The sequence below is a fragment of the Hyla sarda genome, chromosome 7 (genome assembly GCF_029499605.1).
Source record: "Hyla sarda isolate aHylSar1 chromosome 7, aHylSar1.hap1, whole genome shotgun sequence".
In the NCBI taxonomy this organism is placed as follows: Eukaryota; Metazoa; Chordata; class Amphibia; order Anura; family Hylidae; genus Hyla; species Hyla sarda.
Genome location: NC_079195.1, coordinates 206581048 through 206601254, shown reverse-complemented (window position 1 = coordinate 206601254; position 20207 = coordinate 206581048). Strand labels below are relative to the sequence as shown.

At 42.9% G+C, this 20207-nt stretch overlaps 1 protein-coding gene across 2 annotated transcripts in view; it reads right to left on the bottom strand.

Moving 5' to 3' along the window:
* Positions 1-20207, bottom strand: part of LOC130283237 (cytosolic carboxypeptidase 6-like) — a 1802518-nt gene that overhangs the window by 11443 nt on the left and 1770868 nt on the right. For both annotated transcript variants that reach the window (XM_056532458.1, XM_056532459.1), the window contains exon 12: positions 15692-15791. In XM_056532458.1, coding sequence (XP_056388433.1) covers positions 15692-15791 — 100 coding nt within the window. The remainder of the gene's footprint in view (positions 1-15691; positions 15792-20207) is intronic.

Sequence of the window (20207 nt, the reverse complement as noted above, 5' to 3'; positions counted from 1 at the left end):
GGGTGGGGGGGGCTTGGCTCGCTCAACTCTACTTGACAGTCACAATGATGACGATCAGAATGGGTTCTCCTTCTGGAAAACTCCAGCAGCGAGCTCGAATCTCTGGGGAAATCTGCCAGTAAATGTTCAATGTCCCTGCTGCAGCACCACCACAGGTCAAATGAGGCATTACATAGTGTCTATTCTAAGCAATGGGCTGTCTTTGGAATTCAGGAAAGGACAGGTCCTACAGAGAAAGAAACACTCTTTCTACCCACTCTCCAGACTGGCAAAAAGTTGGATATCTTCAACTGCCCCCCCCCCCCCCCCCCCATTGGAAAACATTTCTTTTTTAAATCAACTGGTGCCCGAAAGTTAAACAGATTTGTAAATTACTTCTGTTTAAAAATCTTAATCCTGCACCACAGGAAGTTCTTTTCTTTTTGAATTTCCTTTCTGTCTGACCACAGTCCTCTCTGCTGACACCTCTGTCCATTTTAGGAACTGTTCAGAGCAGGAAAGGTTTACTATGGGGATTTTCTCCTACTCTGGATAGTTCCTAAAATGGACAGAGGTGTCAGCAGAGAACACTGTGGTCAGACAGAAACGAAATTCAAAAAGAAAAGAACTTCCTGGGGAGCATAAAGCGGCTGATAAGTACTGGAAGGATTAAGATTTTTTAAATAGAAGTAATTTACAAATCTGTTTAACCTTCTGGCACCAGTTGATTTAAAAAAAAAAAAAAAAAGTTTTCCAGTGGAGTACCCCTTTAAGGTGTGAATATAGCTGTGTCTACGTCTAGAGGAAAGAAGGTTTTTACAACAGCACAGAAGGGGGTTCTTTACTGTAAGAGCAGTGAGACTGCGGAACTCTCTGCCAGAGGAAGCAGTCATGGTGGACTCAATAAAAGGGGGCCTGGATACATTTCTGGGGAGTAATAACATTATAGGTTATGGCTATTAGATCTATGAGGATAGATCCAGGTAAGATAGAACGTTGATCCAGGTATTTATTCTGAGGCCAGAATATGTCAGGTAGGAATTTTTTCCCCCCTGGTGTGGGGCAATTGACATCAGCCTCATAAGGGGTTTTGCCTTCCTCTGAATCAACATAGTAGGAACACAAAGGGGATATAGGTTGAACTTGAAGGACTTTTAAAGGGGTTATCCAGGAAAAAATGTTTTATATATACATATATATATATATATATATATATATATATATATATATATATATATATATATATATGTATATCAACTGGCTCCAGAAAGTTAAACAGATTTGTAAATTACTTCTATTAAAAAAATCTTAATCCTTTCAGTACTTATGAGCTTCTGAAGTTAAGGTTGTTCTTTTCTGTCTAAGTCCTCTCTGATGACACGTGTCACGGGAAACGCCCAGTTTAGAAGCAAATCCCCATAGCAAACCTCTTCTAAACTGGGCGTTTCCCGAGACAGGTGTCATCAGAGATTACTTAGACAGAAAAGAACAACCTTAACTTCAGAAGCTCATAAGAACTGAAAGGACTAAGATTTTTTTTTATAGAAGTAATTTACAAATCTGTTTCACTTTCTGGAGCCAGTTGATATATATATATATATATATATATATATATATATATATATATATAGTTTTTGCCTGGAATACCCCTTTAAGTACTCTGTAACTATGCGATTCCCAATCAGTGTGCCTCCAGCTGTTGCAAAACTACAACACTGGTACATGGCTTGGTCTGGCAATCCAATAGTTAAACACGAAAGCACAGACTCTTTCTCCGCTTATGTAAGCCTATTGTTCTGCGCTGACCATTACTTCAACTGTACGGCGAATGCGGGTGTTCGATAAATTGGCACCATTTTCCCCATAAGGTCTCTGAAATCTACTTATCCAGATGTATTATAAGCTTAGTTCCCTGTCCCCGCTGTTTTGTTTATGCTTTAAACCTTACTGCGCCTTTGAATAGTGACCCCCTTCCCATTGGATAGAATTATTCACCGGTCTCCCGGTCCCATCACTTTTAAGTGAAAGTAGCGCAAATGAGCATTAATGAAGGGAAAACAACAAGGTGTAGAGTCCCCCCGGTTTAATTACATCGCCGCGCACAAACACTATATTCTAATTAAGCGTCGTGTCTGGCGCTCCCAACAATGCCTACCATTCACGCTAAAGCACACGCTCCTAACCTTTTTTCTTTAAGCCGAGGCAGCCAGTCACTCATCGAATCCCAGAGGTCTGAGGAAACATCCAGCAAGAACAATAGCGAATTTCTATTTATACCGCAGATCATTCCGAGACACCAGCGTAGTAAGAGTTAAAGAAAGAGGTGAATAAGGTCATCTTACCGCCCTGGTATCTTGTTCTGAGTTTCGGCATCATTTTTCGGAATAATTGTTAGAAGAATGTAAAAAAGACTTAAAGGGGTACTCTGGTGGAAAACATTTTATTTATTTATTTTTTTAAATAAACTGGTTCCAGAAAGTTAGACAGATTTGTAAATGACTTCTATTAATAAATCTTTACCCTTCCAGTACTTTTTAGCAGCTGTATGCTACAGAGGAAATTATTTTCTTTTTGAATTTCTTTTTTGTCTTGTCCACAGTGCTCTCTGCTGGCACCTCTGTCCATTTCAGGAACTGCAGAGGTATAGGAGAAAAAAGCTGCGATGGCGCTCCCAAGGAATAACCCGAAGTCGTGGGTATTGGTGCAAAATAATAAATATTTATACTGGCCCCGTCGCTGCAAGCATCACTACAAACCAGAACACAAAAAAGAAAAGAAAGAGAGGATGCAGAGGAGGAAAAAGAAAGAAAGAAACAGCAAAACTCACTAAACACCATGAGAGTGTCCTCCAGAAAGGTCAGCCAGACCAAATGACTTTACCCTGTTCCTGGACCTCAATGCCTACATCAGGAAATTAACTCTTAAAAGACATTTCAACCTACCCAGCCACTACGCGAAAGAGACACCTGCAGCTGCACAGACATCGGTACCTGCCACACCGATTGATCCTCCACCACATCACAGTGGACTCAAACCCAAGTCCCAGTTCTTTCCAGCTCATCATAAAGGCAACTTCATCGACACCTTCGCCGCCGGAGTATCAACTTATTTTGAGAGACTCTGCAAACTTTCCAACATACCTAAGGGCTCCAGCAACCTCACATCTCAACAGAGAAAAGCCATCAAAGAACTGGCAGATGACCCGACATCGTCATTAAATCAGCCGACAAAGGCGGCGGCATCGTCCTACTTAACAGAACCAACTACCTGAAGGAATCACAAAGGCTCCTCTCCGACCGCACCTTCTACATCAAGTTGTCAAGAAACCCCATCACTGACCAACAGAAAGAACTCAGCAAACTACTCAACCATGGTCTGACAAAGGGCATTATCACAAAGCAGGAGTACAACTATATTAACATCACAGAACCAGACACCCCGTTGTTCTACTACCTGCCCAAAGTCCACAAAGACCAAAAGAACCCACCCGGCAGACCTATCATCGCCGGCATCAACTCCTTGACATTGAATCTGTCACAGTACGTGGACGTCATCCTACAGCCATACGTCCAAGCGCTACCCTCTTACACCAGGGACACCACAGACTTCATCAGCTCCATCCTCGAGGTTAAGTGGGAAAGTCACTACAGCCTTTTGACTATGGACATAACATCACTGTACACTATCATTGACCACCACCTGGGAATTGCTTCAGTATCCCACTTTCTTCAAAGTGATCCCACCATTCCACCACTCCAGCGCCAATTCCTCTTGGACACCTCTAACCACTCAGGGGACTCCATTGAATACCTGGATGTCATTGTCTACCACACCGAGGAAAACCAGGTCCAGAGTAAGACCTACTTCAAGTCATGAATGGGATGGGAACAGCTACCTCAACTATGACAGCTGCCACTTTAAGAAGTGGACTCAGAACATCCCCTTTGGTCAATACAAAAGAATCAGAAGAAACTGCACCGAACCTTCAGACTTTGTGGACCAAAGTAGAATCCTGGACAAGCGCTTCAAATCCAAAGGCTACCCACCTCACTCATCAACCAGAGCAAACTCAAGGCTAGCAAATTCTCACAGAAAGAGTGTTTGAAACCTAAGGTCACCAACAATGACCCACCTGAACATGCCCACTCCTTCAACTTCATCACTACCTACAATGATGACCACAAAAGCATCAAGAAGATCATCACAGACCACTGGAAGACTCTCCTGCTGGACCCCTTCCTTAAAGACATTCTGCCACCCAGACCTAATATCACTTTCAGAAAGAACTGGTCTCTCAAAAATATGCTGGCACCCAGTAAGCTCAAAGCACCAAAGAAACAAACTACCCTGCTGGACACCCCACCTGTCACCGGCTCATACAAATGCAGCAAACCCCTTCTGCAACAACATTGCGAACAAATGCACCAAGTTCACCTGCAGGATCACCAACATCACTTACCCCATCAAGAGTTTCATCAACTGCAGCACCTCCTATGTGATCTACCTCCTCGAGTGCCCCTGTGGTCTTCAGTATGTCGGACGCACCATCCAACCACTGAATCCACGCATTAACAAGCACAGATCCAATGTCACCAAGGGGTACCAACTCCACAGTGTCTCCAGGCATGCAGCGGAAAAGCACAGCAGCGACTTCAGGTGTCAACCATCACACCCATTGAACACATCTCCGCCGACACCGCCCACCGCTTCGCAGTACTGAGGAAACGTGAAAATTTCTGGATCTTCAACCTCAAAACTTTGACACCCTCGAGTCTGAATGAATACATCGAAAACGTCACGTAATCCATACCCCCAGTCCACCCACTGATGCCAGCTAAAGGCAGCACAAGGTCCCGCTGACATCATGACAGCCGCACCAGATGCCTCCTCACTACGGGACAAGCTGACGGCAAGCCGCCACCAGAACCACCTGTCTCTCCCCTCCCCTTCAACCTCTTTACTTCCTTACAGGTTTACAGCTCCTCCATGACAGGTTCTGAGTGTGTTCCGGACTTCGATGACCTCCAGATTAGATGATAGCCCGCCCGGACGATGATAAAGTCTGACACCGGCATCCGGACAGCACTACAACACATCCCTCTTCATGATTGGTTGCCGCTGGGACCGGCCCAGCAGCTATTGGTCGTATTCTTCAAAATGGATTTGCCACCGATGCCTCTAGGAATCTCCCATAGAGGATATACACGTCTTCATTCTGATTGGCCGCCACCCGGACCGGTTCAGCAGCGATTGGCTGACACTTTTGAACTCCTTTCTACCGCCACCAGCGGCAAAGAATTGCAACCCGGACTTATACGTCCTCCCTCTGATTGGCCCATTTAAGATCTCGGACAGCCAATCAGCATCCCGCCCACTATCTCTGGACTACATCCCCATACGGCCTATGTTCCCCTATGACAGCGTAACTATACACAGCCAAGTACGGCTCACTCCTGATTGGCCACCTCTTCACCTCTTGCAGCAAACGGCCAATCAGCTTCAAGAGGCTCTTCTCCATTCATTCCCCACAGCCGCACACCCTGCACAGCGATGACAGCCTCCTCCTACTGCCTCCTGATTGGTCCCACGGACGCCGGCAGCTTCCTGATTGGTCGCCTCCACGGACATTTCTCGCGGTTCAGTTTGAACATCCAAATACTCCTGTAAAAGGCTATACCTATGCTTTTTTATGTGGTTTTCATGCCCATTCATTGAATATGTTTTATTATGTAGGTCTTTAATGCCCGGCCCTTACCTGGCCCCGGTATCTACCCCACATGACGTCACCAGCTCACCTGGTTTTGGCACAATTTTTTTATGTATTTAAACACATATACCTGTTACCTTGCCATACAGCAACCACCTGCAATTGAAAAAGGGAGCTGTGACTCCCGAAACGCGTCTTGCTTTATATTTATTATTTTCTTTGTTTTCTTATGCTGTAAGAATAAATTATTTATTATTTTGCACCAATACCCACGACTTCGGGTTGCTTCCTTGGGAGCGCCATTGCAGCTTTTTTCTCCTATACCTCTGCATTACTCTACGGACTCTCCTCTGGGCTCCATCCTCACGCTGCTGGCCTGCATACCAAGCTACCATCACCGGCAAGGAATAAGCTACCCCCACCTGGGTACCCACCTACACCGGCTAAAGACCTACACCGCACCCGGCGCTACCTCCGCTTTTTTCCTCCATTTATTGCATTTCAGGAACTGTCCAGAGCAGCATAGGTTGCAATGGGGATTTTCTCCCACTCTGGGCAGTTCCTGATACGGGCATCAGGTGTCAACAGAGAGCACTGTGGACAAGACAAAAAAGAAATTCAAAAATAAAAGAGTTTCCTCTGTAGCATACAGCTGCTAAAAAGTACTGATTTAAAAAAAATATAAAAGGTCTATTAGCCCCAAAATGTCTTCATGATACTCTCCTCAAGGAGAAACATTACCACTTTGGTTCCTGGTATTGTGACATGGCCTGTGACATCACTGTGTGCATTATCCCTTGTATGTTGACATAATTGTGTATTATGAGAATGCAGTGACATTACTGTGTGCATTATTCCCTGTATTGTGTCATGACCTTGTGCATTATGACAGTGCTGTGACATCACTGTGTGCATTATTCCTTGTATGGTGAAATGGCTTTGTGCATTATTCCAGTTCTGTGACATTACTGTGTGCACTTTTCCTTGTATGGTGACATGAACTTGTGCATTATGCCAGTGCTGTGACATCACTGTGTGCATTATTTCTTGTATGGCGACATGATCTTTGCATTCTGACAGTGCTGTGACATCACTGTGTGTACTATTCCTTGTATGTTAACATGATCTTGTGCATGATGTCAATGTTGTAACATCACTGTTTGCATTATTCCTTGTATGGTGACACGACCTTGTACATTATGCCCTTGCTGTGACATTACTGTGCGCAATATTCCTTGTATGGTGACATGAACTTGCGTGCTATGCCAGTGCTGTGACATCACTGTGTGCATTATTCCTGGTATGGTGACATGACCTTGTACATTATCACAGTGCTGTGACATCACCATGTGAATCATTGCTGCGCTGTAACTTCATTCAACTAATTATCCCATTATTTTGATATTTTCGGTATTTATAGGTGCAACTGCAGTGACAACACAATATGTTCCTGGCCAGATATATTATGTTTTGCATGATAGAGCTGAGAAACACTGAATTAACAGAAATATTTAGCCGGTGTTCCCATTCTGCCTACCAGTACATCACTAGCTCTGCTTTTCCAATGACGAGCAGCGGGAGGTACAGAACAGAGGAGCCGTACAATGCGTGGGCAGTGAATAGTGATGACTCACATTCACCGGGTCTCTTTGTATGCATGTTTTATCATCAAAAATACTCTACCCCCCTCAGTCATAAACACATATCATGCCCTGCAGGTACGGTGAACAGTTCTGTGGACACAATCGTTGCATAAAGTTTTGAGACATTTCGATTTTTTATTTTCAGTTGCTAGGATGCGATACAAAAAAACACCAATAATTTTACATAGATGCCAAAACTCAACACTGGCAGGTGAGTCATTCTGATACCTATTGAGATATGAGCAGAAGTAAACAACGCGAACACTAATGACGGAAGAATGGCTTCCATGCTACAATCTTATGATCACTACATGAGGAGGCCGATTAGAGACATGTTTCCAAGATGGTGCTTTCTGTAATCCCAACTTGTACTATCACAAAAGGAAGAATAAGGATGATATAGTACAGGGATGGCTAAACCACTGCCCTTTGCTAGTTGCCATGCAGCTCACCTTCAGCCTACAATCTATTGGTCACCACCGCAAAACGTGCCACACGCAGGAGATGCTATAAGATGCTTCAGTGATGTCGTGGTCGGCCAAGAACGTGCTACAGCTGAACATTCTGTGGCATTTAAATGGGTGGTGGTAACTAAGTTTGGTGGGGGGCAACTGCTATATGGGGAAGGGGTCTACTGCTATATGGGGTCGGTAGGGGGTGGGGGCCTATGGCTATATAGGGGCTGTATGGGGTGGTGTCTATTGCCATATGGAGGCTGTATGAGGCTAATGCTATAGGGGGGGCCGGTATGGGTGCCTACTGTTATAGAGGGGCAGTATGGGGACCTACTGTTATAGAGGGGCAGTATGGGGGCCTACTATCATATGGGAATAGTATGAGAGGCCTACTGTTATACTGCAGTATGGGGGTGGAACCAACTCTTATGTGGGGGGCCTACTGCTATATGGGGACACAGAAGGGGTCTAACTACTATATGGGGGCACAAAGTGGGCAATGCAGGTGGGGAGTTTGAGGCATCGGGAATTTATAAATGAAAAAAAAAATGGTGTGCTTTAGAATTGTGTGGGAGGATTGTGGATGTTTTAATGTATGTTTAGATTAATGTGATCATCTGAAAATGTTGCTTCTATAAAGAATGATTTGTAAATAGTGTGGTCATGGGTGGAGGGACGCTTTATTATGCAGTGATGGTGGTGGGATGCATATTTTTACTTTGTGATTATTCAAACTAATAATAACCATTATATTATTTATTAATATGCAATCAAATACTACATATATATATATATATATATGTATAAATATATATATAAAAAATACTACTACCTAAAAGTATGTCTTAAAGAGTACCTGTCATCAAACCACATTCCTCCTGACCTTAAATTTTTTTCCAAGCTTTAAAAAGCTCTGTACCGTACCTTTCCCCTTGTTCACACTGTGTGAGCTCCCAGCAGGAGAAAGTGGGTGTTCCTCAGCAGGCGCAACGTCACTGAAGCCTGCAAGAGCTGTGCCTCACCATGCCATGCACGCACTTACTGAATTTAATTTCCTGCCAGGCTGGGAGGAGACCAAACTAACTGTTTGACTTGTGGCAGGGAACAGAACAGAGCCACCTAGTGGCCTTTGTCTGTTGGGGACAGAGGGCATACCTGTACGCCCTCTTCCCCCTCTCCTTCTCCGGCTATCTGCCGCTGGGGCCCGTGTCTAATGCCGGACATCACCGTTCGCAATCATGCCCGGCATCAACCCCTTAGTTCCAGCGATCAAAGTTGATCACTGCGTCTAAAGTGAATGTTAAAGTATCCAGGGCGCTCAATCGGGCTGTTGGAGACCGCCACAGTGAAATTGCGGCGTCCCGAACGGCTGAGGGGATGGGAGGTAGGGGCCCTACCTGCCTCCGCTCTGTCCAATCGGCGCTCTGCTGCTCCATGCCTGAGATCCAAGCTGGAGCAGCAGAGTGCTGATAACACTGATCAATGCTATGCTATGGCATAGCATTGAACAGTGTATGCAATCAAAAGATTGCATGTAATAGTTCCCTATGGTGTAGAAAAAACGTCTGACAGATTCGATCTTTAGACACATCCAATTTTATTTTGCAGCAAGTGATTCAAGCCATCGGATCCAAAAATCGTGACGTGAATGCGGCCTTATATATTTAGTCCTCAAACATTTCCAGAGCAACTGGAACAATAATTTCATGCTGTAAACCGAATATCCATTAAGTTTGTGTTCCATCCACTAATGCTGTGTAAAGAAATATGTCAGCGCCATATTGGCAGCATAATAAAATCTAGTTCATAAACATGTATTTCTGTGCAGCGACAGACAAGGCCTGACCTTACTGTAATTGGTTTTCTGCAGTTGCAAGCAGAGCGACCCCAGTGTTAAGCAGAATTATCAGGATAATTAGCAAGTCGGTGAGAATAGAAAGTTATCATACTGTGCACCCTGCATGTTATTAGAGGAAACGCAAAACAGGGTTTTTTTTATCGTTTTTTTTTTCTTTTTTTCTTTTTCCGATTTCATGAAAACTTCTGAGCTGTTTTATACGAAGCCAGAAAAGAAAAAATGTGATCAAGTATGAAGGATGCACTGTGCAACCCCGAGCATTTATGCCGGACTCATTTAGGGGATTTATGATGTGCAATCATAAGCATAGAGGTGAGAGGAGTCATACTGCTTTTAGGACATCATACATACAAGGAAGGTGGATTTATGCTATTTAGAAGAACAGAGCTGGTTACAGAACCGGATCTGTGAGATTAGTGGGCTGCTTTTTATTATTTGCTGAAACAGCGCCATTCAGGTCTATAGGCCTTGTCTGGTATTGCAGCTTTAATAACTAATAATGTGTTATAATATTAAAGGGGTACTCCGCCCCCGTGTGACGTCACGCCCCGTTCCCTCAATGCAAGTCTATGGGAGGGGGCGTGACGGCCGTCACGCCCCCTCCCATAGACTTGCATTGAGGGGACGGGGCGTGACGTCACACGGGGGCGGAGTGGTGACGTCACGGACTTCCGTTCCCGTAGTCAGGACCCAGACCATCCAGCGCTTCCGGAGAAGAAACAGGTGGGTGCCGCATGCAATACTGTGGGGGTCCCCAGCGGCGGGACCCCCGCGATCAGACATCTTATCCCCTATTCTTTGTATAGGGGATACGATGTCTAGGGGTGGAGTACCCCTTTAAAGGGGGACTCCAGTATTTAGCTTCTTATCCCCTATCCACAGGAGATTTGGGACCCTGCGATCTCCTGCCCAGTGCCTCGGCTCCTTGCATGCAAGGAGTGGTGTCATATACCATACGGAGTGGTGTTCGACACGACCCCTCAATGCATCTCTATGGGAGAGATGGAGGTACACGAGTGCTGTATCTTCGGCTTTCCCATAGAGTTGCATCCAGGGTGTGTGACAACCACCACTCCGTGCATTGGTCACTCCGTGCATGAGGAGAGCTGGGGCGCTAGGCAGGAGAATGCGGAGAGTCCCAGTGGTCAGACTTCCCGCGATCAGACACATATACCCTATCCTGTGGATAGGAAATTAAATACTGAAGTTCCCCTTTAAAGTGGTACTCCGGTGGAAAATGTTATTTATAAATCATCTGGTTCCAGAAAGTTAAACAGATTTGTAAATTACTTTTATTAAAAAAATCTTAATCCTTCCAGTACTTATCAGCTGCTGTATGCTCCAGAGAAAGTTGTGTATTTCTTTCCAGTCTGATCACAGTGCTTTCTGATGACACCTCTGTCCATGTCAGGAACTGTCCAGAGTAGCAGCAAATTCCCATAGCAAACCTCACCTGCTCCGGACAGTTCCTGACATGGACAAAGGTGGCAGCAGAGAGAACTGTGGTCAGACAGAAAAGAACTACACAACTTCCCCTGGAACATACAGAAGCTGATAAGTACTGGAAGGATTAAGATTTTTAAATATAAGTTATTTACAGATCTGTATAACTTTCTGGCTCCTGTTGATTTGAAAAAAAAAGAAAAAAATTGTTTTCCACTGGAGTACCCCTTTAAAGAATTACATATACAGTAGCTTGCATAAATATTCACCCCCGATTTTATCTAATAGAAGAACACAAAATAATCCATCATTTGAGAATGTGTGCGAAGGGGGGAAGTGAAGAATTACACAGGGATTATTGAAATGAGTAAGTTATTTGTGTAATGTAAGGACATACCTGGCCCTCCAGAAAGTGGGGCACTCTTTGTAGATGCTTCTTTCTGGTATGGAAGTTGTATATGCAATATATTATTCCAGTGTTTCCCAACCAGTGCACCTCCAGCTGTTGCACAACTACAACTCCCAGTATTTCTTGTGTATATTCTTGGCCTGTTTTCCTGACTACTCTATTCCTTTCTGATGGTGTACTGCCCAGTTATCTATGTTACCGATTTGGCTTGTTTGATTATATGTTTGTTTGTGCATTCCCTGTTAGTGCTTCTATTGATGTTCATTAGTCTGTTAACCCTTTTGTGCCCTTACCTCTTTCCCTGACTTCCGTACTGTGTTGCCAAAGGCTGTCCGGGCATGTTGGAAGTTGTCGTTTTGCAATAGCTGGAGACATACACTTTGCTATTAACACTTTGCTATTTGTAACCCTGTGATAACTTATTCTAGTATTTGCTATGACCCTCTGCTGATGCCAGCTGCCATATATGTGAACCCACTTTTAATAGACATAGTTAACCTCCACATATTGAATTTCTTATATGTCTTTATTGGCCGCTGCTCTAGAAATAACTTGGCAGAGAAAAGCTGCTGCCAAAGAGTCTAAATCAAGAGGCTTTGTATCTGCCATAGAACTTGGGTAATTCTTTCATGAACTCTGGCCATGGCTGCAAAGTTTTAATAATCTGGTTGATCCCATCAGTGATACTTTACTAGAAGGTCTAGGTAAAAGCTGTCCATGATTAAGACCAGACTGGGTAATATGCCCTCTATCAGTAGAAAGGACAGGGAGGGGAGGGAATTGTAGATGCCAGGCAGGTTGTGATTTGCTATGCAGTGACAGTGTTCATTACTAGTGCTCTGTACTGCGAGGACGATGGACTCTACACGCCTGACTGATCGGCTTCTCTATTTCAGGTTTCATTTCCTTGCAAGTCTTCCATGGAAGCAAAAGTACAAATGAAAATAGTCACAGAAGTAAAGGTTTCCTGCCAGAAATGTAAGCGTAGGTAGGACAGGGCCTGACGGTAAGACATGACTTTATTATTGATAGTCATATATATATATATATATATATATATATATATATATATATATATTTATAGGGGAATATGCAAATCAGCTCATTACATCACCTTTTCAGGCGATGTTCCCTGGTATCAGCTTAGCTCCAGTTACGGAATATAAAAAGCTAATCGGGATTAATGCCAAGCCAGAACTCTCTCTCCAGAAGGAAAGAGCACCCATTTGCAGACAGCTGTTTCGGGGTACTTGCCCCTCGTCAGTACACTGGAGCTAAGCTGATACTAGGGAACATCGCCTGAAAAGGTGATGTAATGAGCTGATTTGCATATTCCCCCACCCAGAATGCCTGCGGAGTGCTTAGTGGCCCTTGAAAGCTCCGTCACACCAGGAGTGGTGAACTCTCCATGAGTTAAATACTCATCCCGTATATATATATATATATATATATATATATATATGTATATATATATATATATATATGTATGTATATATATGTATATATATATATGTATATGTATATGTATATATATGTATATGTATATATATATATATATATATATATATATATATATGTATATGTATATATGTATATATATATATAATTTATTTTATTTTTTGGGCTGTGTTCGGTGAAAAACTTTTTTTTCTTCTTCTTTTTTTTTTTTTTTTAAGATCAACTTGTGCCAGAAAGTTAAACAGATTTGTAAATAACTTCTATTAAAAAATCTTAATCCTTCCAGTACTTATTAGCTGCTGAATACTACAGAGGAAATTCTTTTCTTTTTGGAACACAGAGCTCTCTGCTGACATCATGACCACAGTGCTCTCTGCTGACATCTCTGTCCATTTTAGGAATTGACCAGAGCAGCATATGTTTGCTATGGGGATTTTCTCCTACTCTGGAAAGTTCCTAAAATGGACAGAGATGTCACCAGAGAGCTCATCGACCCATCTGACCCATATTTTGCATCCAATTCATTTTACCATAAAATGTACAGCAAAACCTGAAAAATATTATGTATAGTGGGAAATTGAAAAGAAAACTGCAACTTTAAAGGGTTTACTTTTCAAATAGTGCACTTTATGGTAAATCTGACCTGTTTTCTTTATTCTTTGGGTCAATACAAATCAAATATTACCAATCTTTACATGTTTTTCTATTATTGTACATAAAAAAAACACTTATTTTTTTTTAAATGAAAGAAGTACCGTATTTTTTGCCCTATAGGACGCTCCGGCATATAAGACCCAATTTTAAATGAGGAAAACCTAGAATACAATGTAAAGTATAGGTCACAGTGATCTTCAACCAGCAGACCTCCAGATGTTGCAAAACTACAACTCCAGGCATGCCCAGACAGCCGTTGGCTGTCTGGGCATGCCAGGAGTTGTAGTTTTGCAACATCTGGAGGTCCGCAGGTTGAAGATCACTGGTATAGGAGGTAATACTCACATGTCCCCGCCGCTCCGGACCGCCACTGCTCGTCACCGCTGCCCAGGATGTCGCCCTCCATCACTGTCGCCGTGTCCCCAGGGTGTCCCTGTCGCTCCGGAACGTCTCTGCTGCCCGGTATCCTCGCTCTCCGTTGCCGCCAACACGCCGCTACGCACACCGCTCCTATTGGATGACGGGGCGGCGTGTGCGACGACGTGATGACAACGAAGGAGAGCGCCGGCCATGCAGGGGATCCTGGCACGGAGCAGACACCGAGGAGGCAGGTAAGGTCCCTCCCGGTGCAGCCGGGTTAGTGTCACTTTCGCTTCAGACGCAGCGGTAAGCTTTGATCGCCGCGTCTGAAGGGTTAATACAGGGCATCACCACGATCGGTGATGTCCTGTATTAGCCGCGGGTCCCGGCCGTTGATGGACGCAGGGACCGTCGCGATAGGGGTGTATTCGCCGTATAAGACGCACCAACTTTCCCCCCCAAGTTTTGGGGAAGAAAAAGTGCGTCTTATACGGCGAAAAATACGGGTATGTTTAAAATTGCCCTATTCTAACCCCTTATAACTTTTTTTTATTTTTCCATATACAGGCTGTATAAGGGCTCATTTTTTGTACCACTTTTGCATAATTGTGACCTTTTGATCACTTTTAATTCATTTTTTTCTGGCTTGTGTTGGGATCAAAAATCAGCAATTTGGGACTTTGGTATTTTATTATGTTTACACCGTTCACCGTAGAGGATAATAAAAATTTACATACTAAATATGTTGATTTTATTTATTTATTTAAAAAAAAATTTTGATATGTAAAATGGGAAAAGAGGGAGAATCAATTTTTAATTGGGGGAGGGGCTCATGTACATCTATTAAAACTTAAAAAAAAAGATCGACAGAGCGACCCTGGAGGCAGGGGAGGAGACCTCTGACCGCCATCTTGACTCATCGGACTCCCGTGATTGCGCTGCAGTTTGTCTGACGAGTCTCTATATGCCGTAAAGGTTAATGGCGGTTAATGGTGGGCATCGGCGTAATCGTTGATGTATGTCATTACCAATAGCAGCTGGGACTGCTATTGTGCTCAAAACACAGAATTCTAAGGAAATTCAAAGCCCATAGAGTTTAATGGGATTTTGCCAGGTATTTTCTTCATCAATATCAGAATAAAATGTGTGTGTGTGTGTGTGTGTGTATATATATATATATATATATATATATATATATATATATATATATATACACCCCCCCCCCAAAAAAAAAAAAAAAATATATATATATATATATATATATATATATTTACGGTAATTATTTATTTTTTATTTATTTTCTTTTTTTTAATTAAAACTTTTACATTTCTACAAAAACCCAGTGAAAGCACAAATGCAAACATTCTCTAAATCTGATTTATCATAATGCAAAAGATACAATTTTTTACAAAATAATGTGCCAAATTTAATTCAGCTCTGTCTCTTTAAGGCCTGGTTCACACTACGGAATTTCTGTGCGTAATTGCTGGCAACGGGATTCCACTTCACAGTGCACACTACAAATTTTTCGAGGTGGATTTTCCGGACGCAAAATCCCCTAGAAAAATTCCGCCAGAACATTGAACTTGTCCAATGCTCTGGCGGATTTCTGCTCCGCAGACATTGCCGTCTGTGGGGACGGCAATAACTACGTGGTCCTAGTCCTGGTCGGCGCTGTCCGCACTCGGAATCTCCGCAGTGTGAACCCGGCCTATTGGTACTTACCGTAGATGAGACGATACGGGAGCAGCTGGTCTCGCCATGTTGCCACTCAGTTGGTAGTAATCCAGAAAAGTACGAGCAACGTTTCTTCCGAGCTTCATATCTGACAATCTCTATTCAGGAAAAGTTGAATATTTAGTCAGATATAAAAGGTAAATGCAAAATCATACAATAGAATCTTGTGATATCTTTTTAGTCCTGACCTAAAAACAAAGTCAAACCTTTAGACTATAAAACTTTTTACCCCCAATTTTCTTCTCTCTTCATCATCTAGTTTTGTGTTTTCCAAACAGGGTGCCTCCAGCTGTTGCAAAACTACAACTCCCAGCATGCCCGGACAGCCTTTGGCTGTCCATGCATGCTGGGTGTTGTAGTTTTGCAACAGCTGGAGACACGCCGTTTGGAAAACACTGATCTAGTTAAATCTAGGGTGTGGTCTCTTATAAAATATGCATCTCACTGCTTTATAAGGGAAAAGGTGATTTAAGGCGCTTCTCCTGGTTATTATAAATAAAGGCAATTGCAGAGGACCCTGTATGCACTTTTCGTTTGTAATATGCACTTTACACTAATTTGGTCCCCAAGAGCACCTCTAGTGTCCACGGCAAGGGTGTAGATACTACACCCTTGGAGAAAAGGGTCTCTGTCATGGTTGGTCCCATTCCTTTTTCTATTGGTAAGAAACTGTGCGGAACTCCTCTCTACAGAGAACTGTGTGATATCTATTGGTAAGAAACTGTGCGGAACTCCTCTCTACAGAGAACTGTGTGATATCTATTGGTAAGAAACTGTGCGGAACTCCTCTCTACAGAGAACTGTGTGATATCTATTGGTAAGAAACTGTGCGGAACTCCTCTCTACAGAGTACTGTGTGATATCTATTGGTAAGAAACTGTGCGGAACTCCTCTCTACAGAGAACTGTGTGATATCTATTGGTAAGAAACTGTGCGGAACTCCTCCCTACAGAGTACTGTGTGATATCTATTGGTAAGAAACTGTGCGGAACTCCTCTCTACAGAAAACTGTGTGATATCTATTGGTAAGAAACTGTGCGGAACTCCTCTCTACAGAGAACTGTGTGATATCTATTGGTAAGAAACTGTGCGGAACTCCTCTCTACAGAGAACTGTGTGATATCTATTGGTAAGAAACTGTGCGGAACTCCTCTCTACAGAGAACTGTGTGATATCTATTGGTAAGAAACTGTGCGGAACTCCGCTCTACAGAGTACTGTGTGATATCTATTGGTAAGAAATAGTGTTGAGCGGCATAGGCCATATTCGAATTCGCGAATATTCGCGAATATATGGACGAATATGCGCATATTCGAAATATTCTCGTTTTATTTTCGCATATGCGGAAATTGACATATGCGGAAATTAGCATATAAAAAATTTGCATAAGCGAAAATTCGCAAATGCAAAAATTTGCATATACACATTTTCGCATATGCGAAAATTTGCACACCAGTATCACACAGTAGTATTAGAGCCTTCTTTACACCACACAAGCTGGAAGCAGAGAGGGATGATCACTGTGATGTGTACTGTGAAGAAAAAAAAAATGAATATTCGTAATTACGAATATATAGTGCTATATTCGCGAATATGCGATATTCGCGAATAAAATTCGAATTGCGAATATTCGCAAGCAACACTAGTAAGAAACTGTGCCGAACTCCTCTCTACAGAGAACTGTGTGATATCTATTGGTAAGAAACTGTGCGGAACTCCTCTCTACAGAGTACTGTGTGATATCTATTGGTAAGAAACTGTGCGGAACTCCTCTCTACAGAGAACTGTGTGATATCTATTGGTAAGAAACTGTGCGGAACTCCTCTCTACAGAGTACTGTGTGATATCTATTGGTAAGAAACTGTGCGGAACTCCTCTCTACAGAGTACTGTGTGATATCTATTGGTAAGAAACTGTGCGGAACTCCGCTCTACAGAGTACTGTGTGATATCTATTGGTAAGAAACTGTGCGGAACTACTCTCTACAGAGAACTGTGTGATATCTATTGGTAAGAAACTGTGCGGAACTCCTCTCTACAGAGATCTGTGTGATATCTATTGGTAAGAAACTGTGCGGAACTCCGCTCTACAGAGAACTGTGTGATATCTATTGGTAAGAAACTGTGCGGAACTCCTCTCTACAGAGAACTGTGTGATATCTATTGGTAAGAAACTGTGCGGAACTCCGCTCTACAGAGTACTGTGTGATATCTATTGGTAAGAAACTGTGTGGAACTCCTCTCTACAGAGAACTGTGTGATATATATTGGTAAGAAACTGTGCGGAACTCCTCTCTACAGAGTACTGTGTGATATCTATTGGTAAGAAACTGTGCGGAACTCCGCTCTACAGAGTACTGTGTGATATCTATTGGTAAGAAACTGTGCGGAACTCCTCTCTACAGAGAACTGTGTGATATCTATTGGTAAGAAACTGTGCGGAACTCCGCTCTACAGAGTACTGTGTGATATCTATTGGTAAGAAACTGTGTGGAACTCCTCTCTACAGAGAACTGTGTGATATCTATTGGTAAGAAACTGTGCGGAACTCCTCTCTACAGAGTACTGTGTGATATCTATTGGTAAGAAACTGTGCGGAACTCCGCTCTACAGAGTACTGTGTGATATCTATTGGTAAGAAACTGTGCGGAACTCCTCTCTACAGAGAACTGTGTGATATCTATTGGTAAGAAACTGTGCGGAACTCCTCTCTACAGAGAACTGTGTCATATCTATTGGTAAGAAACTGTGCGGAACTCCTCTCTACAGAGAACTGTGTGATATCTATTGGTAAGAAACTGTGTCATATCTATTGGTAAGAAACTGTGCGGAACTCCTCTCTACAGAGAACTGTGTGATATATATCGGTAAGAAACTGTGCGGAACTCCTCTCTACAGAGAACTGTATTATCCCAGCACCAAAGGCTTTGGCTATCCTGTGGCTTCAAACTTCCTCAGGCAGACCTGCGGCACAGGTGTTGGGCCCACTGAGGGACTGATTCTTGTTTCTATTGAGTTTTCGCAGTTTACCAAAAGATAATATATTTTAATAATTGTCATGTTATGTTATTTCTATCTTTGTTATTCATATGTGTTATTGTACCTTTAAGAGAGGAGCAGTGTGGACCCATGTGACCCTGCCTGCCAATGGGAACCCCTACATTTCTGTCATATAGTGTAGTGGGGGAGGAGTTACCCTAGTTCCTGTGTGAGGTCAAGCTGAGCTCCAGTGTGGTAAAGGTGTGAGGTGTGTGGAGAAGCTCTAAGGGAAGGCCCAGAACAAATCTATCTTATCCGGTCATTCTGCAAGGATCACCCACACGGTGAAAGTTCATGCGCTGTCGGAGAAAACTACAGGACCTTGACAGAACCTTAGCCCCCTGGATCAATGTTCAATCCTCTCAAGTCAGTATGAATTAATTGGTCGAAAGCACCACAAGTCCCAGAAAGGAAACAGGGCTCCCAAGGGGTTACGCTGCATCCTCTCACTCTTCACCAAACTGTCTGTGTAATACCATCTGCACTCTGCACAGTAAAGACAGTTATCCGTCACCTAACAGGAACGTTTCACAGAGCCTCAGTGCACAGAGCAGCCAGGTGTCAGATCTGAGGAGTGAGGGAAGAAGTTCCCACATGAGATGTGAGGGCAGGAAGGAAACGCCCCTCCTCCTCAGTGAGCTGCATGCAGTGTGTGCAACATAAACAAGAGAATTAAGAGGCATTCAAGGAGGAAAAACAGATTTTTTTTTTGATCTTGTGACAGTTATTCTTTAAAATTGCATTCAACTCAGGAGTGATTTGAGGGACCATAGTTCTTTGCTTTTTCAGCTACAATTCAACAAAGCTTTATTCAGTCTCTCATGTCAAGCTTTGACTTTTAACCACATCTACTTCTGTCTGCTGCTGCATTGCTTCAATTTACATACGGAGATGTGATAAAGTAAACAAGTTTGAAACATCCGTTAACTCAGCAATGTGAGTCACAGACAACCCTACCAGGCGATTTCCATACACAGATTTTTAGAACATCACAAGTAATGAAGTTACTAAACAGCAATCTAAGATACGTGACTGAGAAAAGGGGGGAAATACCAAAAACTGGGGTTGGGAGTGTTCTAGTTATTTTGTTCAACTCCTTTACACTGAGTAGTGTTGAGCGGCATAGGCCATATTCGAATTCGCGAATATTCGCAAATATATGGACGAATATTCGTCATAATCGCGAATATTCGCATATTCGTAACATTCGCTTTTTTTTTCGCATATGCGAATATTCGCGTGCACGAAAATTAACATATGCAAAAATCAACGTAAGCGAAAATTCGCATATGCGAAAATTAGTATATTCACATTTTCGCATATGCGAAAATTCGCACACCAGTCTCACACAGTAGTATCAGAGCCTTCTTACACCACATAAGCTGGAAGCAGAGAGGGATGATCACTGAGATGTGTACTGTGAAAAAAAAACAAAAACGAATATTCGTAATTACGAATATATAGCG